Below are 22,812 nucleotides of genomic sequence, written 5' to 3'. Positions count from 1 at the left end.
GGTAGTTGTAGGTGGTGATAAGGTCTCCTTTCAGCCTCCTTGTCCTGGTTGGGGTCAGGATGGAGTTAACTTCATTTGTAGCAGCGGATGGAATGCTGTGTTTGAGAGTTGAAATGAAAGCAGTGCTGATAACACCCTGATGTTTCTAGTTGCTGTCAGACAGTCAAGGACTTTCTCAGCTCTTCATGAGAAAGGAGGGGCGAAGCCAGGACAGGAGACCCAACTGCCCAAAGAGAGTATTCCAGCCAGTTACGTCCTGCCCAGGATATCGGGGGCTGACGGGAGGAAGGCCGAGGGCGGCTCTGGGACGCGCGGTTCTTGGGGGATGGTCGGGTTCTGGGACGGCTCTGGGTGGCACGGCCTGAGCTGTGGGTTGGGTCAGACACTGCATTGGGTACCAACAGCTTCATATATTTTGCTTTGAAGTCCTGTTAGTATTGTTACATTGTATCTTTCTGTTATCTTAGTAAACTATCCTTATCCCAACCCACGGGCCTCTTAATTTCTTGGTTTTGGGGTTATTTGCCCCTTTCTGTTCCTTTTTCCCTTTCCTTACTTCTCACCCCCCTTCCCTCTTCCCTTTAACCTGCTCTTTTCCTTAAAGGAGCAGGCAGCTGCGTGGATCTTGGCCCTCAGCCGGGTGAAACCACGACAAGGACCCAGGGAACTACAGGCCTGTCAGCCTGACCTCAGTGCTGGGGAAGGGGATGGAATAAATCATCTTGAGTCCCATCATGCAGCACATGCAGCACACTCAGGTGATCAGGCCTGGTTTAGATTGGGCTTGAGGAAGCTGATCTTCTATGACAAGGTGACCTGCTTAGTGGAGGAGGGGAAGGCTGTGGATGTGATCTACCTGGACTCCAGTAAATCCTTCATCACTGCCTCCCACAGCATCCTGCTGGAGAAACTCGCCACTCATGGGTTGGATGGGTATACTCTGTGCTGGGTTAGAAACTGGCTGAAGGCCGGGCCCAAAGGGTTGTGGTGAACAGAGCTGAGATGAGAGGAAAGGGTTTCAAATTGCTCCAGGGGAGATTTATTTCTCACATCAGGAAGAATTTCTTTCCTGAAAGGGTAGTCAAGTATTGGAACAGGCTGCCCAGGGAAGGGGTGCAGTCACCATCCCTGTTGGTATTTCAAAAGGCGTGGGCCTTGTTCCTTCTGGTTTGTCTAAGCTGTAATAACATGGGCCACAGTCATCCCATTCCTCTTGCAGTATCTCCAGGCCTTGTGTGACCCTGACACTATGGAATGACGAGCTGTGCTCTCTTTGCATCCTGTCTGTCTGCAAACAGCCAAAAGTTTTCCTTTTCTTTTTTAAATTCATTTTTATAAACACTTTACAAGCATCTTCATCAGCTGAATCACTTGACTCCTTGAATCACTTCACAACTTGGGAATTTCCAGGAAGTGTCATACTCACCTTCCCCTGAACCTGCATTACCCCCAGTCTGTCTCTTCATCTCCCTCATCACTGAGGTGTTTCCACCTCTCCTGGTGATACGGCCATGCCCAAGGACACCTTCTCCAGACTACCCTGATGTGTGCACTTCACTTTGCTCAAAGGTTTCCACCTCCACTCGCTCTTTGGTCATTCAGATGCTGATAAACTTTGAGCTTCAGAGAACTGGAAAACATCTCATCTTCCAGAAGTCTAATGAACTGTTCTGTCAGAGGTTCAGGGTGTTTATAAGTGACCTTTCTATGTATCTGATTGAAACTGTTCTGGGAGAGAATCTCCTCTGGAAGCTGACCCCCTTCACACGCTGCTTGGCCGTAGCAGCAGCTGAGGAGAGAGATTTCATGGGTATTAAACTGGATCATGTTGAACTGCTGTTTGTTGTCAGAGAAATCTGTCTGTGCCTGTGAGCACAGATGATGTGAGGAGAAGAGTTGGGAGTCCCAAGAGGCCAGTGAGGGAGCTGCTGGGCTTGGGAAGAGCAAAGTTCTCCAGACAGGGTTGGATCTCAAGAGACTGCTTTTCCTGCCTGTCCAGACCTCCTTAGCAGACCCATATCCATCCCAGAATGCTGCTGTCACTTCTTCTATCAACTGAGCCATGACAGAAAATACCTGTGACTGAAAAAAGGTCCTTCATGGGAAATTCCTTTGAAATCTTCATCACTAAAGACCTAACTGAAATCCAATTAGTTGTAGAAGTTTTGAGTTTTTTGAATGAAAGTGACTTGAAGAGCCATGTTTGTAAGGGCTTTCTGGATGCTAATGAGCCCCATGGTGTCTCTGTTGAGTCAACAGAAATCAGATACCCAGATGAGAGTGAAGAAACCTCTCCAGAAGTCCAAGTCAGGAGTAATGCCCAAAGTACCTTGAAGCACTAACAGACCCCACTGGGAGCCATTCCTGACAAAGCCTCCCCAGGGGCTCCTTAGAGCAGACAACTGGAGGCCATGAGGACAAACCCAGGCAAAGCACAGGCAGCTCTGATGCTGAGGACACCCTGGCTTGGTCTGATGAAGCAGCAATGCCAAGCGCTGACCCACGGCCCTGGGCAGGGACATCCTGAGATTGTCAGAGATGAGATCATAGAATGATTCCTATGAGATCTGAGGCACCAGGAGGGAGCCTACAAGAACTGGTCTTCTCCTGCTGAGTTTGGCCAGGCTCCTGGGATGGAGGGAGCTCATGGCAACCGGGCAGTGCTGCAGAGAGACAGCTCTGCCCAGGAGCAGCTCCTCTGCCAAGCACACAGGGCTGGGGACACTGCCTGTGGGCAACAAGGGGAGACCTGTGAGGCTGAGAGAGCTGATGGATGCTGAGAGCTCACTGCAGGAGAAATCTCTGCAGCCTCTCCCTGGTATGTCTGTGGGTGCAGGGCAATGCAGGTTCTGTTCCTGGAGGGATCTCTTAAAGCTGGGACATGGGACAGTGTGTGGGGTCTGTCAGGAGGACAGGTTCTCTATAGGACCAGGAAGTGCTGCCTGGAAAGGATGCCCTTCTACCCCATCAGAGGGACAGGGCAGGACAGCTGTCTTCTCCTGGGCCTGGCTGCATTCGCACTGTGGAAAGAAGCGGTGGATGTAAAGTGTGACACATGGAAATGTGGTGCAGGGTCCTTGTCCCAGAGAGAAGAAACCTCCGAGTGCCTGTACTTCTAGCCGCATGGGGAATGTTTCTCGCTGTTTCTCCTCCTGTATTTGTTGCCTTTCTCCCACCATTTCCTGGGGCTCTGGGCAAATCCAGTGGTGGGGCTGGCACTGATTGACCCAGACTTCAGAATCCCATCTGTAGGACTGAGGTTTTCCAGGCAGCTCCTGCTGGGCTGCAGCTGCCTCCCACAATGGCACCGCTCTCCCAGGGACTCTTGTGCCCCAGAGAGGAGCCCCATGCAGGAGACATCTCGGCACAGAGGCTGTGGCAATGCCACTCATCACCTGTGTGTGGGCAGCTGCACTGAGCCCTGTGTGTCCCTGGCTGGGAGTGGGGAGCTGAGATCCTCCTTGGGTAGGATGAGACTGCAGGAGGGCTTTGGAGCTCTGCCCTGTGAGACTGGATTCCTCAGCTCTCAGTCAGGAGAAAACCAAACCTCCAAAGCTCTGCTCTGCCCTCGGGTGAAATTGGAGAGACTGTGCTGAAAAGCTCATTCCTATCCACAGGGCATTTAGTCTGAGAACAGGCCATCCTTCTATTTCCTTACTGCTGCCAGGCAGGACTGAGTTCTCAAGAGCCCACAGCTGACCCTCCTCCCAGCAGTGGCACACTCAAGCCAGCAAAAAGCAGAGCTCCCAAAAGGGACCTGACAAAAGTCTTCCTGAATACAGGGAGTCAATGTGAATTGGAAACTGTTACCCTCAAAGAAGAGTTCCCTAACTTCTCCCTACCTTTTTATCCTTTGACAGGTCTCCACACTTGACAGCAGCAGATGTTCAACAGCAGCAGCTCCATCAGCCAGTTCCTCCTCCTGCCCTTTGCAGACACACGGGAGCTGCAGCTCCTGCACTTCTGCCTCTTCCTGGGCATCTACCTGGCTGCTCTCCTGGGCAATGGCCTCATCATCATCACCATAGCCTGTGACCACCACCTCCACACCCCCATGTACTTCTTCCTCCTCAACCTCTCTGTTCTTGACTTTGGCTGCATCTTCACCACTGTTCCCAAATCCATGGCCAATTCCTTGTGGGACACCAGGGCCATTTCCTACACAGGATGTGTGGCTCAAATATTTTTCTTTTTATTTTTGCTCTCTACAGAGTACTGTCTTCTGACTGTCATGGCCTATGACCGCTACGTTGCCATCTGCCACCCCCTGCACTACGGGACCCTCCTGGGCAGCAGAGCTTGTGTCCACATGGCAGCAGCTGCCTGGGGCAGTGGGTTTCTCCATGCTCTGCTGCAGACAGCCAGTACATTTTCCCTGCCCCTCTGCCATGGCAATGCTGTTGACCAGTTCTTCTGTGAAATCCCCCAGATCCTCAAACTCTCCTGCTCAGATGCCTACCTCAGGGAGATTGCAGTCACTGTGGTCAGTGCCTGTTTAGCTTTTGGGTGTTTTGTGTTCGTTGTGGTGTCCTATGTGCAGATCTTCAGGGCTGTGCTGAGGATCCCCTCGGAGCAGGGACGGCACAAAGCCTTTTCCACCTGCCTCCCTCACTTGGCTGTGATCTCCCTGTTTCTCAGCACTGCTGTGTTTGCCTACCTGAAGCCCCCCTCCATCTCCTCCCTATTTCTGGACCTGGTAGTGTCATTTCTTTACTCTGTGTTTCCACCAGCAGTGAACCCCCTCATCTACAGCATGAGGAACCAGGAGCTCAAGGATTCTGTGTTGAAACTGAGCACTGGATCTATCTAAGCAGCAAAGAACTGCTCATTTTCTTCTGCATATCACTGGCCATGTAACTGATGTTAGGATCAGTCTGTATATAGTCGGGTTTTTTTTCTTCTATGTTGTTTAAACTGTAATAACATGGTGCACGTTCATCCCATTCCTAATCCAGTATCTAGGTGTCTCTTGTGACCCAGACACTGTGTAATGACAAGCTGTGCTACCTTTGCATCATGTTTCACTTGAAAGGTGCACATTTTTTTCTTTATTTATGTTTCTCCTGCCATTTATAAAAATTTACAAGCACATTGTGATCAGCTGAGTGACTCCACTAATTGTCTGAAATGGCAATGCTTTCCCACCATGACAGAACAGGAATTTCCTGTGTCCTCTGTACCATAGAATCATCCAATCACTTGGGTTGGAAAAGACCTTTAGGGTCATGGAGTCCAACTACAGCTTAACCCTGCCTAGTCCCCTTCTAGACCATGTCCTCAAGCACAACATCTACAGACATTTCAATACCTCCAGGGATGGTGAGTCCACCACTTCCCTGGGCAGCCTGTTCCAACGCTTCACTACCCTTTCAGTAAAGAAGTTCTTCCTGATATCAAAAATAAATCTCCCCTGGTTCTGTTTGGAAAGATTTCCTCTCATCACTTGATACCTGAGCGAAAACACCAACCCCCACCAACATACACCCTCCTTGCAGGTAGTTGTAGAGAGCAGTAAGGTCTCCACTCAACCTCCCTTTCTTACGACTAAAAAGCCCCAGTTCCATCAGCTGATCCTCAAAGGACTTGTGCTCCAAACTCTTCTCTGTGGAGACCGGCAGTGAGCAACATGCAATTCGAGATGAATTTTAGGTGAAGCCGTTTATTGGGTGAAATCACACAGATAGGAGACTTTTGTTGCTGCAAACGTGGCAAGCTAAAAAACTGCTGATTGGTTACATACCCTGTTTACACCCCACTGATTGGTTAGTGATTATAACGAGTTCTGATGAACATATCTCATAGCTGAATATCCTTAGTTTACCTTTGATGCCTAAAAACATCTACACAGCGGCTGTTTGACCATCTATTATGGCAGGTTCTGAACATGTTCCGTTACTCCCAAGTTCTTCCCATAACAACCTCTTGGTTTAGGGCACCCTGTACCCCTGTCATCAAGGCCACTGTGTGTAGAGACTGTGATTATTAAGTTCCTCTCAGCACGAGCAACTTTTCCTGTCTCATGGGAACAGGAGGATATTGTCAGAGCCTAAGTCTTGGGAGAAGAACGCTGGGCCGCTAGCAGGCCTGCTGTCTTGGGAGAAGAACTCTAGGCCGCTAGCAGGCCTGCTGTCTTGGGAGAAGAACGCTAGGCTGCTAGCAGGCCTGCTGTCTGGGGAGAAGAACTCTAGGCTGCTAGCAGGCCTGCTGTCTGGGGAGAAGAACTCTAGGCCGCTAGCAGGCCTGCTGTCTGGGGAGAAGAACTCTAGGCCGCTAGCAGGCCTGCTGTCTGGGGAGAAGAACTCTAGGCCGCTAGCAGGCCTGCTGTCTGGGGAGAAGAACTCTAGGCCGCTAGCAGGCCTGCTGTCTGGGGAGAAGAACTCTAGGCCGCTAGCAGGCCTGCTGTCTGGGGAGAAGAACTCTAGGCCGCTAGCAGGCCTGCTGTCTTCCCCGACACTTCTCCAGGTTTGTTGCTCTTCTCTGGACACGCTCCAGCATCTCGACATCCTTCTTGTAGTGAGGGGCCCATAACTGGACATGGTACTCAAGGTGGGCTTCACCAGAGCTGAGTACAACAGAACTATCACTTCCCTAACTCCTGCCAGTTACTCTGTTCCTGACCCAGGCCAGGATGCCATTGGCCTTCTTGTCCACCTGGGAACAATGCTGGCTCCTGTTCAGCTGGCTGACGACTGACACACCCAGATCCTTTTCTTCCAGGCAGCTCTCCGGCCACTCTGCCCCAGGCCTGTAGCATCGCCTGGGGTTATTGTGACCAACATGTAAGACCTGGCTCTTGGCCTTGTTGAACCCCGTAGACTTGGCTTCTGCCCATCAATCCAGCCTGTCCACGTCACTCTGAAGAGCTTTCCTGTCTTCCAGCAGATCAACACTCCCACACAATTTGGTGTCTCATGCAAATTTACTGAGAGTGTACTTGATCCCCTCATCCAGATCATTAATAAAGATGTTAAAGAGGATGGGACCCAGCACAGAGCCATGGGAAGCAGCACTTGTGACCTGCCATGAGCTGGATTTAACCACAACTGTTTGGGCCCATGTGTCCAGCCAGTTTCTAACCCAGCACAGAGTGTACCCATCTAACCCATAAACAGTGAGTTTCTCCAGCAGGATGCTGTGGGAGACAGTGTTGAAGGCTTCACTGAAGTCCAGGTAGATCACATTCAGAGCTTTCCCCTCATCCAATATGCAGCAGGTCACCTGGTCATAGAAGAAGATAAGTTTGGTCAAGCACAGTCTGACTTTCCTAAACCCATGCTGACAGGCCCTGGTGGCCAGAGTGTCCTGCATGTGCTGCATGATGGTACTCAAGATGATTAGTTCCATCCCCTTCCCAGCACTGAGGTCAGGCTGACAGGCCTGTAGTTCCCTGGGTCCTCCTTCTGGCCCTTCTTGTGCCAGTTTCCAGTCAGGCAGAACCACCCCGGTCAGCCAAGACTGCTGGTAAATACGGGAAAGTAGCTTGGTGAGCAAATCCACCATCCCCCTAAGTGCCTTTGGGTGTATCCCATCCAAGCCCATCAACTTCTACACATCTAAGCAGCTGAGCAGGTCAGGAACCAATTCTCCTAGGATTATGGGGGTTTCCATCTACCTCCCATCCCCATCTTTCCACTCAGGGGTCTGGGTATCAGGAGACAAGTGACCATGCTGCTAAGGAGTGAGGCAAAAAAGGTATTAAGTACATCAGCTCTTTCTTTATCCTCCATCACAGTGGTTCCCCTGAGATCCAATAGGTGTGGGAGATTCTATTTTTAATACTTTATAGGTTTAATAGATTCTATTTTTTTAATTCTTTAAGTACAATAACAAAAGGAGGGACAGAGAGAATCTCCCACCTTTACTGTAGGTAACAAACAGAAGTTACAAGGGCTGTAAAAGCATCCTTAACTGATATCCCCCCAGGTAGCCCACTAGCTGCCCAGTAACCTTGGGAGTCAGGGCTTTCCTAGTCAGGAGAATGGTCCTAAGAATGGCTCACATCATTTTTGGGTTCTACTAGGTTCCCCCCTTAGATATTTCTAAATATACAGCAATAGCTCCCAAGTAAATCTGTGAAGGCTGAACAATGTTCCTATGCTGAAACCTCCCCAGGTAGCCACAATCAGCCCCGGGAACCTTGGGGGGAAGAGCATTCCTAGCCAAGGGAATGGTCATATAACACCAGACATCATGTTCTGGCTCTACCAGTGTCCACATTCAAGAAGTGCTAAATGTCCAGCAATAACTTCCAAACAAAAGGTTTGAGAGCTACAGTATCTTGCGAGCCTGAAAACCTTCCCTGCTAGGTAGAGCAAAAGCAGCCCAAGTAAATTTGGAGCTCAGCGTTTTTGTAGCTGAGGGAACGGTCCTAAGAGTGTGTGATGTCATTTCCGGGCTCTGCCAGCGTCCAACTTCGAAAATACCAAACGTCCAGTAAGAGCCCCAAACAAAAGGTGTGAGGAAGGAATGAAATTTCTTCCATGAAATGTCCCCAGGGAGCCTGCAGGCAGCACCAGTAACCTTGGGGCTCAGGGCTTTCCTAGCCAAGGGAGTGGTCCTAATATTGTTTAACTTCATTGTCAGGCTCTAGAAGCGTCCACCTGTGAAACTGATAAATGTCCAGTAACAGCTCCCAAACAAATTGATGTGAGGTCTGGAAAAGGTTTGTGGCCTGAAACCTCCCCAGGTAGTAGACTAGCAGTACAGGAAACCTTGAGGCTCAGGGCATTCCTAGCCAAGGCAACGGTCCTAAGAGTGCCTGACATCAGCTTTCAATCTACCAGCAACAACCTCTAAAACTGCTAAACCTCCAGCAACAGGTGTCAAAGAGAAGGAGCGAGGGCTTGAAGATATTCCTGGCCTGAAACCTCCACAGGTATCCCACTAACTGTGCTGTAGTTTTCCAGTTCTACCAGAAAAAGTTTCAAACATGCTAAATATCAAGCAAGAGCACTGAAGCACAACTTGCAAGAGATGAAGGATCTCCCTGGCCTGAAACCTCCCCAGGTTGTGCACTGGGAGCACCAGTAAAGCTGACCCCCTTCACACGCTGCTTGGCCATAGCAGGCAGCTGAGGAGAGAGATGTCATGGTTATTAAACTGTGTCATATTTAACTGCTGTTTGTTGTCAGAGAAATCTGTCTGTGCCTGTGAGCACAGATGATGCAAGGAAAAGTGTTGGGAGTCCCAGGAGGCAAGTGAGGGACCTGCTGGGCTTGGGGAAGAGCAAGGTTCTCCATGCAGGGTTGTATCTCAAGATACTGCTTTTCCTGCCTGTCCAGATCTCCTTAGGAGACCTCTGGACCAGCCCCCATTGCAGCATGCTGCTGAACTTTCTTCCATGATCTGAGATATGACAGAAACTTTTTTTCCTATGAAAAAATCCTCCATTGTGAAACTGCTTTGAAATTTTCATCACTCAAACTCACCTCTCCAATTAGTCATACAAGTCTTAATTTTTTAAATTAAAATGTGTTGAAGAGCCATGCTTGTAAGGGATTTCTGGGTGTTAATGAGCCCCATGGTGTCTTTTCTTCAGAGTCCACAGACCTCAAGATACCGAAAGGAGACTGAAGAAACCTCTCCAGAAGTTCAAGTCAGGAGTAATGCCCAAAGTACCTTGAAGCACCAACAGGCCCCACTGGGAGCCATTCCTGACAAAACCTCCCCATGGGCTCCTTAGAGCAGACAACTGGAGGCCATGAGGACAAACCCAGGCAAAGCACAGGCAGCTCTGATGCTGAGGACACCCTGGCTTGGTCTGATGAAGCAGAAATGCCAAGTGCTGACCCCCAGCCCCTGGGCAGGGAGATCCTGACCCTCACCTGTGTCTCAGGACTCTTCCTTGGGATGTGGGGAGTGTGACACCAAGGGAAGGACAGTGGTATAATACATTGTGTCCTCCCCTGGGTCGGGTGCAAGGAGGCAATGATGCTCCATGGCCATGAGGACAATGTGTCTCCTCTGAGGCTCTGTGGCAGGGACATCAACTGTAGCCAAGGGGGCAAAGACCTCGTTTCTATCAGGCCCTTTCAGCCTGGCCGGCACCCTTGGCCATCTGTACCACAGTCCATCCTACAGCTCCCCACACCTGTGCCTGTTTCCCTGCAGGCAACTTATCCCCTTCCCGACCATGTTCTCACCCCATGAAGTCCCTGCCTGTACTGCTGGGTCTCCATACTTGCCAGCTGTTCCCAGAAACACAAAGCCACCAGCTCATCCACACTTCCTCAAAGTGACATTTTGCACCACAGCACTATCCTCAGAATGACTTTTCTTTATCCTCACGTCCACTCAGAACCTTCATAGCTGCAGTTTCATGTAGACTTCCTTTCTTATGTTCTTTCCCTGTAGCACAAAGAGGGCTGCCCTCAGGCTGCACTTCCTCAGGCTAAAGAAGCCCCTGTCTCTCAGCCTTTCCACACAAGACCCCTAACTGTAACTGGTCAGACTTTCTGTGACCACACGAGGGTTTCTCCACATTCCACCAGATCGGGGAGCCCCCACACTGGGACTGACTGCTCCCGAGGTGGCTTCACCGATGCTGAGTCCAAACGGACAAGAAGGGTCCTTGTCTGCGTGGCCACTCTCCTCCCAGTGCAGCCCAATGTTCTCATGGCCAGATTCCTGTTCAGCACCTCTGACTGCTATGGCATCACCTGGAATGACTAAATTCTTCTCCCTGCAGCCTGTTCTCCACCCGTCATGTCTGAGCCTGCCTTGATGTGTGGGTGTTGTGCTGGAACCTTTTGTCATGGTTTTGTTCCAGCCAAGAGCTGGAAATCAAGAGGCCACGTTCTCTCTGGGAGGAGGATGTGGGGTGGGAGGGATTGGAGACAGGGGGAAGGGAGGGAAATGAAAACAAAAAAAATAGTAAAATATACAACACTGGTGATGCCCAGTGCAGTTTCTCACCAAACCACACAGCTCAGGCTGTAACAGCTCAGGGCCCTACAGCTCAGAGCCCTGCGCTTCTCTCCCCCACCAGCCCCCTTTATGCTGAGCTTGATGGAATTGGCATGGAATACCCTCCTTTGCCAATTTTGGGTCACCTGTGCAGGTTTGTTGAGGTATTTTTGAAGGGAAACTCCATCTTTTTAATGGTGCACATGTGCTTGCAGGTGTCTCTCCAACTTGTGGTGCCTCCAATGAAATGGCAGCAATAGGTGTTAGAGACCCTGGGACTCCATTGCTGGACGTTCAGCATGTTCGGTGTTGGACTATGGAAGAGCCAGAAAATGACCTCTGGCACTGTTAGGACTGTTCTCTTGGCTGGGAATTCATGATCCCAAGGTTTATGGGGCTGCTTGTGTACTCCTGGGGAGGTTTCAGGCCAGAAACATCTGCCATCCCTCACACCTTTTGCTTGGGACATACTGCTGGACCTTTAACAGGTTGGAAGGTGGACGCTGGTATAGCCGGAACATATAGCACCATATTACTACCCTGAACCTCCAATTTTCCCCCACAGATTCACCCATATCCACCCCCAGAACCCTTGTACAACATCCCCACACCCCTCCCATCACCCATGGGTGCCCCCACAATTAACTCTCCCAGCACCCCTGGTGGCCCCCCCAAAACCTAATTACCCCCACCCCTTCATTTTCACCTCCAAATCCCCTCATATCTCACCCAAACACTCCTCTACACCCTCCAGATGCCCTCCCTTCTGCAATCATGGGTGCCCTCCACACCTTCATCCTGCCCCCCAGCCCACCCTTAACCCTTCCCAGGCACCCTGGCAGGCACCCCCCACCCCCCTGTATCCCCCTTGACCCCCTGCTCCCCCCAAAGAAATCCCACTCATACACCCCCAGCACTGCCTACAACACCCCCAGGCTCCCTACAGAACCCACGGGTGCCGCCTCTCACTCCCCAGCACTGTGTTAAACCTCCAGCACCACTGGTGGTCCCCCAACACTCCCCATAACCCCAAACCTCCTATTTTCCCCCTCAAGTCCCAACATACCTCTCCCCAGTACGCACTATACCTCCCCCCAAAACACCTCCCCGCCCACCTATGGGTTCCCCCCAATTTAACACCCACATCCAGCCCAGCCTTAAACCTACCTAGTACCCCTTGTTGCCCCTCAAATGCCCCCATAAACCTCAAACTCCACCCTTCCCCCAAAAAATCCTCCCATGTCCCCTGCAGAACTACCCTGCGTCCCCCATGCCCCACCTCCCCAGCACTAATGGATTCCTCAGCACCACTTAAGCCTCCTCAGCCAAACATTAATAACCCAGCAAACTCTATACCCACCAGCACCACATTACTCCTCCAAACCCCTTCCTTTTCACCTTCAAATTACACCATACCTTCCCCCAAGACCCTGCCTCAACCCCTACACCCCCCCAGCAACAGTAAGTGTCCCCCCCACCTCTCCAGCCCTATCTTAACTCCCCAAGCATGTTTATACCCCCAAACACCATGCAACCCCTCATAACCCTGCTGTAGCAGGGGGCAATATGGTGCTGAGGGGGTGTGCAAGTAAGTGCTTGGCAGGAGAAAGGTCTCCTTTATGCCAGTGCTGAGATCAGCCATGTTCAGTCTTGAATGGGCCATCTTGCTTTGCCTCATCCTTCTTCTGCTGGCTCATTTTGCTCCTGGGAATGATCTGTTGTTCCTGAGCTTGTTCATCTGCAGAAGGGAAGGGACTGGCATGGATAGAAATAAAGCAGGTGTGTTTGGAATAGCAGGAAAGGGAATGAGGAGAAAATGCCTTTGTCCTACACTGTCAAAAGCCCAACACCAGCCCCACCCCCCACTAAAGTAAGGAAATGGGAATGGCACTTCTGAAGGTGAAGGAGACTTTGCAACAGGTGATAGAAGTAGTGCCACAGAATCACAGAATCACAGGACACTGGGGGTTAGAAAGAACCTTGAAAGATCACATAGTCCAACCTTCCCTGCCAAAGCAGGATCATCTAGGCTAAATCATACAGGTGGCTTTGAATGTCTCCAGAGAAGGAGACTCCCCAACCTCTCTGGGCAGTCTGTCCCAGTGCTCCATCACCCTCACAGTCTAAAAGTTCCTCTTTACATTCACATGGAACTTCCTCTGCTCCAGCTTGTACCCATTGCCCTTTGTCTTATCACTGACCATCACTCTTAGAAGAGCCTGGCTCTGTCCTCCTGAATCTGACCCTTTATATATTTATAAACATGAATAAGGTCAGCCCTCAGTCTCCTCTTCTCCAAGCTCAAGAGGCCCAGCTCCCTCAGCCTTTCCTCATAAGGAAGGTATTCCACTCCCTTAACAATCTTGGGGGCCCTGAGCTGGGCTCTTTCAGCCCACAACACACCTCGAGTGCTGTGTCCAGTTCTGGGCTCCTCACCATAAGAAAGACGCTGAGGTCCTCGAGCAAGTGCAGAGAAGGGCAACCAGGCTGGGGAAGGGGCTGGAGGGCAAATCCTATGAGGAATGGTTGAGGGAACTGGGGCTGTTTTGATTGGAGAAGAGGAGGCTGAGGGGAGACCTCATCACCACCTACAACTACCTGAAGGGAGGTTGTTGAGAGGTGGGCAATGGTCTCTTCAGCCAGGTAACAGGTGATAGCACAAAGGGAAATGGCATGAAGCTGGGCCAGGGCAGGTTTAGATTGGATAATAGAAAAAAAATTTTACTGAAAGAGTTGTCAGGGCTGGAACAGGCTGCACAGGGAGGGGATTGAGTCACCTTCCCTGGATGTGTTCAAAAAAAAGGGTAGATGAGGTACTTAGGGATATGGTTTAGCTTAGGATGGGAATGGTTGGACTCGATGATCTTAAAGGTCTTTTTGCAACCTTGTGATTCTGTGATTCTTTCAAAGAGTTCTCTGTCCTTCTTGAACTGAGGGGCCCAGAACTGGACCAAACATTCCAGGTGAAGTCTTACCGGGGCAGAGAAGAGCGGGAGAAAGACCTCTCTTGACCTAGTAAGAGCACCCCTTCCAATACACCCCAGGATGCCATTGTTCCTCTTACCCAGGAGGGCACATTGCTGGCTCATGGTCATCCTACTGTCTACCAGGACCCCAGGTACCCCCTCACTCTCCAACAGGCCATTCCCCAACTGTCGCAGATGGGATAGGTAAGAGGGATGCACTTCACTCTTAAGAGAGAGGCAATAATGTGTTTATTGATATAAACATAAAGGGATCATGGAAGAAAGTTCAGCAGCATGCTGCCATGGATGCTGGTCCAGAGGTCTCCTAAGGAGATCTGGACAGGCAGGAAAAGCAGCCTCTTCAGATCAAAACCTGCCTGGAGAACTTTGCTATTCTGACAGAGCAGCAGTTCCCTCACTGGCCTCCTGGGACTCCCAACACTTTTCCTGGCATCATAGAATTGAATTGTAGGGGTTGGAAGGGACCTCGAGAGATCATCGGGTCCAAACCCCCTGCCAAAGCAGCTCCCTAGGAAATATCACTCAGATAGGCATCCAGACGGGTCTTGAATATCTCCAGAGATGGAGACTCCACCACTTCCCTGGGCAGCCTATTCCAGGGCTCTGTCACCCTCACTGTGAAAAAGTTCTTCCACATGTTGGTGTGGAACTTCCTATGCTCCAACTTGCAGCCATTGCCCCTTGTCCTATCCCCACAGACCACTGAAAAGGGGCTGGATGATTCCCCCTGCATCTCCTGCTTCAGATAATTATAAACCTTAATTAGGTCCCCCCTTAGTCTTCTCTTCTCAAGGCTGAAGAGTCCCAACTTACTCAGCCTATCCTCATAGGGGAGATGTTCCAGGCCCCTAATCATCTTCGTGGCCCTTCTTTGGACTCTCTCCAGGAGATCCCTGTCCTTTGTAAACCAAGGAGCCCAGAACTGGACACAATACTCCAGGTGGGGCCTGACCAGGGCAGAGTAGAGGGGGAGGATCACCTCCTTTGACCTACTGGCTACACTCCTCCGGATGCACCCCAGGATCCCATTGGCTCTCTTAGCCACCAGGGCACACTGCTGGCTCATGGCCAACTTGTCATCCACTTGGACCCCCAGGTCCTTCTCCACTGAGCTCTTCTCCAGCAGGTCATCCCCCAGCCTGTACTGATACAAATGGTTGTTCCTTCCCAGGTGCAAGACTTTACACTTGCTTTGGTTGAACTTCATCTGTTTTCTCCCTGCCCAGCTCTCCAGCCTGTCTAGGTCTCTCTGGATGGCAGCACAGTGTTCCTGCATGTCAGCCACTCCTCCCAGCTTTGTATCATCGGGTACTTGCTGATGCTATTCCCTCATCAAGGTCGTCAATGAAGATATTAAACAAGACTGGACCCAACACCGAGCCCTGGGGAACACGGCTAGTCACAGGCCTCCAGTCTGATTCTGCTCCTCGAATCACAACCCTCTGCACTTGGTCTGACAGCCAATTCTCAACCTACCTCACTGTCCACTCATCTATCCCCTGCTCTCTCAGCTTTGCTATCAGGGTGTCATGCGAGACAGGATCAAAGGCCCTGCTGAAGTCAAGGTAGATGACATCCACTGCTCTCTCTCCATCTACCCAGCCTGTCATGAGATCATAGAAGGCTATGAGATTGGTCAAGCACGATTTCCCCTTGGTGAATCCATGCTGACTACTCCTTGTGACCTTCTCCTCTTCCTATTGGTTGGAGATGACATCCAGAACAAGCTGTTCCATCACCTTTCCGGGGACAGAGGTGAGGCTGACTGGCCCATAGTTACTAGGTTCCTCTTTCTTGCCCATTTTAAAGACTGGAGTGACATTGGCTATCCTCCAGTCTTCAGGCACTTCTCCTGTCCTCCAAGACCTGTTGAAGATGATAGAGAGCGGCTCAGCAATCACCTCCGCCAGCTCCCTCAGCACACGTGGATGAAACCCATCAGGGCCCATGGATTTGTGTGCATTAATCCCTTTGAGCCACTCCTGGACCTCCCCTACCTCAACCAGAGGGAAGCTCTTCATTTCCCCAAACACTCCTACTTTCATCCAGGATCTGTGGGTCCTAAGGGGCCTTTGGAGTGAACACCAAGGCAAATAAGGCATTCAGTATCTCCACCTTCTCAGCATCCCCCATTACCAGGACACCCTCCTCATTCAGCAAGGGACCTACATTATCCCTGGTCATCCTCTTACTATTCACGTATCTAAAAAAACCCTTTTTATTATCCTTTAAGTCCCTTGCCAGCTTCATTTCCAAGTGGCCTTTCGCCTTCCTAGTCACGTCCCTACAGGCCCTGACCACATTCCTGTATTCTCCCCAGGTGCTCAGACCCTGTTTCAACAGTTCATAATCCTTCTGGTTCCCTTTGAGTTTACTCATTAGCTCCCTGCTCATCCACACAGGTCTTCTGCCTCTCTTTCCTGATTTCTTACTCAAAGGGATGCACCTATCCTGAGCTTGGAAGAAGCTCTGTTTGGATGCTACCCAGTTCTCACAGGCTCCCTTCCCTTCTAACAGCATAGCCCACAGGACAGCTCATACTAGACTTTGGAGGAGATCAAAGTTAGCTCTTCCAAAATTCAGGGTAGCTATCCTACTTTTTGGCTTGCTTCTTCCACCCAGGATCTCGAACTCTCACATTTTGTGGTTGCTTTGTCCTAAACTGCCCCTGACCTTCACCTCCCTAACGAACAAGGTCCAGCACCCACCCTCCCTTTGTAGGTTCCTGCACCATCTGTAGCAGGAAATTGTCTTCAACATACTGCAGAAATTGTCTGGACTGCATACGACTGGCCGTGTTGCTAATGCATAACATTGACTGCCGTATTTTTGGGCTCAACCCCAGACCATTTTCAAGACCGCTAATTGTCCACAATAGCACCCCCCAAAAAATGTGCGAGTGCCAAAATATGTTCCTGGCATCAAACCTCCTCAGGTATCCCACAAAACATCCCAAAACTAAACAGGTACGGAATACAAGAAGACCAGTCTCCCAGGGGTAGGCATCTGAGCATGTGAGGCTGAGGATCTAGGGGATTTCAGAGAAGAACTGGTCACCAGCATTGCCCTTGCAGAGGGGTAGGGAACATGTCTTGGTCGTGTGCAGCACAGCACTGAGAAACCCGCTGCAGCTCCTGTGTGTCTGCAAAGGGCAGGAGGAGGAAGTGGGGAATGAAGCTGCCCTTGGGCATTCTCTGCCTCTTTGCATGAATCCCTCTGCAAGGAGAACAAGGCAGTGAGAACATGGGGCACTCTTCTCTGAGCAAAACATTCTCATTGCAGACCCAAGGTCTGCCTCTCCCTGTTCTATAAGATATTGGGAAGGTCCTTTCTAGGAAGTCCATTTCCTGCCATCTGAGGGTGCCTCTGGCTGTCTGGGGCTCTGATGTTGGCTCTCCAGGTGTCAGCTTGTCCTTGCAGAACATGGCACGAAACCATGACAAACACCCACACATCAAGTCAGGCTCCAACATGACGGGTGGAGAACCAGCCACAAGGAGAATAATTTGGGCATTGCAGGGGATGCCATAGCAGTCAGAGGTGCTGAACAGGAATCTGGCCATGAGCACATTGGGCTGCACTGGGAGGAATCTGACCACGCAGACAAGGGCCCTTCTTGTGCATGCGGACTCAGATCAGGTGAGGCCATGTCTGGAGCAGTCAGTCCCAGTGCTGGTATCCCCGGTCTGGAGGAATGGGCAGAAACTGTCACATAGGCAGAGAAAGTCTGCCAAGATACAGTTAGGGGTCTTGTGTGGAGAGGCTGAGAGACCTGGGGTGAGCCTGGTGAAGGAGATGCTGAGGGAATCCATCTTTGTGCTACAGGGAAAGAACATAAGAAAGGAAGTCAAACTGAAACTGCAGCTTTGAAGATCAGAGTGTACGTGAGGATAAAGAAATGCCATTCTGAGGGCAGTGCTGTGGTGCAAAAACTCAGAGGAAGTGTGGATGAGCTGGTGGCTTTGTGTCTGTGGGAAAAGCAGATGTGGAGGGAGAGACAGCAGAACAGGCAGGGATATCGTGGGCTGAGAACAAGGTGGGGAAGGGTGTTGGGTGCCTGCAGACTTCAGGGAAACAGGCACAGGTGTGGAGCAGTGTGGGATGATCTGTGATGCAGATGGCCAAGGGTACCAGCCAGGCTGAAACTGCCTGATAGAAACGAGGTCTGTGCCCACTTGGCTATTGCTGATGTCCCTGCCACAGAGGCCTCAGAGGTAACACATTGTCCTCATGGCCACAGAGCACTGTTGTCCCATTGTACCCACCCCAGGGAAGGCCTCTATGTTTCATGCCCCAGTGTCCTTCCTTTGGAAACACACTCCCCACTTCCCAAGGAAAAGCCATGAGACACAAGTGAGGGTCAGGATCTCCCTGCCCAGGGGCTGGGGGTCAGCGCTTGGCATTCCTGCTTCATCAGACCTAGCCAGGGTGTCCTCAGCATCAGAGCTGCCTGTGCTTTGCCTGTGTTTGTCCTTATGGCCTCTAGTTGTCTGCTCTAAGGAGCCCATGGGGAGACTTTGTCAGTAAGGTTCACGTTCTTTGGGCATTATTCCTGACAACTTGTGGAGAGGTTTCTTCACTCTCCACTTGGAATCTGAGGTCTGTGGACTCAGAAGAAAACACACTATGGGGCTTATTAACATCCAGAAAGCCCTTACCACTATAGCTCTTCATGCAATTTTCTCTAAAAAAAAAAAAAAAAAAAGCCATGCCAACTCCTTGGAGAGATTTTATTTGAGTGATGAAAATTTCAAAGGAGTTTGACAATGGAGGATTTTTTCATAGGAAAAAATGTTTCTGTCATATCTCAGATGATGGAAGAAATTTCAGCAGCATGCTGCAATGGGGGCTGGTCCAGAGGTCTCCTAAAGAGATCTGGACAGTCAGGAAAAGCAGTCTCTTGAGGTCCAACCCTGTTTGGAGAGTCTTGCTATCCAAAGCCCAGAAGGTCGCTTCCCTGGTCTCCTGGGACTCCCAACACTTTTCCTGGCATCATCTGTGCTCTCAGGCAGGGACAGATTTCTCTGACAAAAAAACAGCAGTTAAACATGACACAGTTTAATAACCATGAAATCTCTCTCCTCAGCTGCCTGCTATGGCCAAGCAGCGTGTGAAGGAGGTCAGCTTTCAGGGGAGATTCTCTCCCAGAACAGATTTAATCAGATGCATAGAAAGGTCACTTATCACCAGGTGAGCTGATGGGAGGTAAATAACCAAAGAGCAAACACAGGTGGAAACCGTTGAGCAAAGTGAAGGCCATTGGTATGCAGACAAAGATAAGTATTTTGTTGCTACTTAGAAACATCCAGTCAACAGTTTCAATATGAAATCTTTGAGCTCCTGGTTCCTCATGCTGTAGATGAGGGGGTTCACTGCTGGTGGAATCACTGAGTAAAGAAATGCCAATACCAGGTTTAAAGACAGGGAGGAGATGGAGGGAGGCTTCAAGCTGGCAAACACAGCAGTGCTGACAAAAAGGGAGACAACGGCCAGGTGAGGGAGGCAGGTGGAAAAGGCTTTGTGCCGCCCCTGCTGCGAGGGGATCCTCAGCACAGCCCTGAAGATCTGCACATAGGACACCACGATGAACACAAAACAACCAAAAGTTAAACAGGCACTGACCACAATGACTCCAATTTCCCTGAGGTAGGTATCTGAGCAGGAGAGCTTGAGGATCCCGGGTATTTCACAGAAGAACTGGTCTATAGTATTGCCCTTGCACAGGGGAAGTGAAAAGGTACTGGCTGTGTGCAGCACAGCATGGAGAAACCCACTGCCCCAGGCAGCTGCTGCCATGTGGACACAAGCTCTGCTGCCCAGCAGGGTCCCGTAGTGCAGGGGGTGGCAGATGGCAACGTAGCGGTCATAGGCCATGACAGTGAGGAGACAGAACTCTGATGAGAACAAAAAGAAAAAGAAAAAGATTTGAGCCAGACATCCCGTGTAGGAAATGGCCCTGGTGTCCCACAGGGAATTGGCCATGGATTTGGGAACAGTGGTGGAGATGTAGCCAAGGTCAGTAACAGAGAGATTGAGGAGGAAGAAGTACATGGGGGTGTGGAGGTGGTGGTCACAGGCTATGGTGATGATGATGAGGCCATTGCCCAGGAGAGCAGCCAGGTAGATGCCCAGGAAGAGCCAGAAGTGCAGGAGCTGCAGCTCCCGTGTGTCTGCAAAGGCCAGGAGGAGGAACTGGCTGATGGAGCTGCTGTTGGACATCTGCTACCATCAACTGTGGAGACCTGTCCAAGGAGGAAAAGGCACAGTGAGAATTCAGGGAACTCTTCTCTGAGGAAAACCTCTTCCAGTTCTTAGGGAATCAGATCGATTCTCTGCATTCAGGAAGACTTTTGTCATGCCCGTTATGGGAAGTCTGTTTTGTGCTGGCTTGATTGCACCACTGCTGGGAGGAGGGTCAGCTGTGGGCTCTTGAGAACTCAACCTGTTGGAGCTTTGCTCTCCTGACTGCAACTGGGGAGTGTTTCTTCTGTCAAGACTCCCTGACATTGCTGCTGCAGTGCCAGTGAAACCTTCCCCTGAGTGCAGAGTGGGGAGAGCTGCTCTGTCCATCAGCCCTGCTCTCAGCTGCCCTGTGCTGGACGCTCTCTGATCACAACCTCGTGTTCCCCATAGAAGATACTGGACCCCACAGAGAGCTGAGGAATCCAATCTCCCAGGGCAGAACTCCAAAGCCCTCCTGTGGTCTCATCTTACCCAAGGAGGATCTCAGCTCCCTGCTCCCAGCCAAGGACACACAGGGCTCAGTGCAGCTGCCCACACACAGGAGATAAAGGGCATTACCATTGCCTCAATCCTGAGATGTCTCCTGCATGGGACTCCTCTCTGGGGCACAAGAGTCCCTAGGACAGCGCTGCCATTGTGAGAGGCAGCCTGCAGCCCAGCAGGAGCCCCCACGAAGTCCTCAGTCCTACAGATGGGGGTACTGAAGTCAGGGTCAACTCAGTGCCTGTCCCAGTAATGGACATGATCAGAGTCCCAGGTAATGGTGGCACAAAGACAGGAAGGACAGGAGATGAAACAGCAAAAAATGGTTCAGCTTAGGCGGGAAGGTAGGGACAGACAGACAGGAACTCACGGGTTTCTCCTCACTAGAGGGTTGCGCTGCCAAGGTGAAGACTCAGCCTGAAACCCTTGAACTCTGAATGCAGAATCTTAGCTGGTTGACAGAAACCAGGTGGTCACCGTCGGAGAAAGTCAGCACTCTGGGGGATGTCAAGGAGGTACCAAATCCCCACTGCCAGGGCATTTCTGGGAGCTGCTTCTCTTCAACCATGTGACCTCCTACTCTGTGCAGACCCCTCCTGGCATCAGGGCACTGCCCCAGGGAACCTCTGTGTGCACAGGGCTCAGGCAAAGCTCTGACGTCTTAATGAGAATTGAATTATCATTGCATATTACTGAGGGGAGAAATAAGTTCTAATATACCACAGTCAGCCCAGCCCACAAGAGAGGAAAAGTCAAAGCTAAGACTTAGCCTGGCAGGAAAATGCTTCCTTGATATTGTTCTTCAAAGATCCTTCGCAATTTCTCATAGATCAGATGGAACTGGGAGTAAACTTGACCCATGCAGCCATTTCTTGCAGCAGAAGGACCTTACGCAGCCCTTCCCTGGGTCTCTCCTACAACCCACAACTGCTGTCACTATCTCTGTCTAAAGCCCAACAAGCAGGCTGAGTGCTGACCCTGGCAGCAGCAAAGTCCCTGCCCCAACACACAGCCACAAGGTGCAGGGACCCTGCTCACAAGGACAGCCCTGGGCACCCATGGGTGCACACACTGCTTCACACCTCTGCAGCCATGCCCAGGAGAAGACAGCTGTCCTGCCCTGTCCCTCTGCTGGGGCAGAAGGGCATCCCTTCCAGGCAGCACTTTCTGGTCCCAGAGAGAACCTGTCCTTCTGACAGACCCCACACACTGCCCCATGTCCCAGCTTTAGGAGATCCCTCCAGGAACAGAACCTGCATTGCCCTGCACCCACAGACATACCAGGCAGAGTGCTGTGGAGATTTCTCCTGCAGTGAGCTCTCAGCATCCATCAGCTCTCTCAGCTCACAGGTCTTCCCTCGGTGCCTACAGGCAGTGTCCCCAGCCCTGTGTGCTTGGCAGAGGAGCTGCTCCTGGCCAGAGCTGTCTCTCTGCAGTGCTCTTGGGTTTTCATGAGCTCCCACTGTCCCAGGGGCCCAGCCCAGCTCACAGCAGAGGAGCAGGTGAAGGCGTCACATACTCCATCCCCTCTGGGCTCCTTCAAAGCGTCTCTGGAGCTCCAAGGAACCAACTTGGAAAGACACTGAAGCCCTCACTAAAGTTACCTCCGTCATCTGTGGAGAAATCTTTCTGTCATTTCTCCTGATCAGAGCTGGGCAGGAGAATCACCTTTCCTTGTCTCTGCATGAGACAGAAGACACAGTCGGGGACAGTGAGGGGACTCTTTTCCCCTGTGGAAGGAAGGGAGTCAGGTGACTCTCTCCAGAGCCCTCATCCTTGCTCTCAGCCATGGGGCTGGAAGGACCTTGTAGTGTCATTACCTAGTGTTTCCACCAGCAGTGAACCCCCTCATCTACAGCATGAGGAACCAGGAGCTCAAGGATGCCCTGTGGAAACTGATGACTGGATGTTTTTAGCAGTAATAAACTGCTCATAATAATAATAATAAACACCAAAACTGTAACTCATGTTACGACCACTCCCTGTTTTTTTTAGATTATTCAGATCGGGTTTTTGGCTTTTACCTTCCAGTTTTTCTAAGCTGCAATAACATGCTCCACGTTCATCCTTTGCTAATACAGTATCTCCAGTTCCAGTCTCACCCACACACTGCGTAATGACGAGCTCTGCTCTCTTTGCATTAGGTCTGCAAGCCAAGGCCATTTTTTTCCTTCTTTTTACCTTTTCCCTTACA

At 50.8% G+C, this 22,812-nt stretch overlaps 3 protein-coding genes across 3 annotated transcripts in view; 2 read left to right on the top strand and 1 right to left on the bottom strand.

Annotated features, from left to right (window-relative positions):
• The window catches only part of LOC311200932 (scavenger receptor cysteine-rich type 1 protein M130-like), a gene marked incomplete at both ends in the record, with an annotated part of 48,335 nt that extends 45,216 nt beyond the window's left edge, over positions 1–3,119 (top strand). The window contains one exon of the mRNA XM_084275235.1: positions 3,073–3,119. Coding sequence (XP_084131361.1) covers positions 3,073–3,119 — 47 coding nt within the window. The remainder of the gene's footprint in view (positions 1–3,072) is intronic.
• Positions 3,120–3,883: 764 nt separating this feature from the next.
• LOC311200931 (olfactory receptor 14A16-like) lies at positions 3,884–4,810 on the top strand (the record flags this gene model as incomplete). The annotated part of the gene is made up of 1 exon (XM_084275234.1): positions 3,884–4,810. One exon carries the CDS (start codon positions 3,884–3,886, stop codon positions 4,808–4,810), a length of 927 nt encoding a protein of 308 aa, XP_084131360.1.
• A 14,377-nt stretch (positions 4,811–19,187) lies between these two features.
• Positions 19,188–20,111, bottom strand: LOC311200796 (olfactory receptor 14C36-like; the record flags this gene model as incomplete). The annotated part of the gene is made up of 1 exon (XM_084275102.1): positions 19,188–20,111. One exon carries the CDS (start codon positions 20,109–20,111, stop codon positions 19,188–19,190), a length of 924 nt encoding a protein of 307 aa, XP_084131228.1.
• Between the last annotated feature and the right edge of the window lie 2,701 nt (positions 20,112–22,812).

Source organism: Gallinula chloropus (genome assembly GCF_964237585.1).
Source record: "Gallinula chloropus genome assembly, chromosome: 25".
Classification (NCBI taxonomy): domain Eukaryota; kingdom Metazoa; phylum Chordata; class Aves; order Gruiformes; family Rallidae; genus Gallinula; species Gallinula chloropus.
Note: the sequence above shows the minus strand (reverse complement) of the source record. Positions and strands in the feature narration are given on the sequence as shown.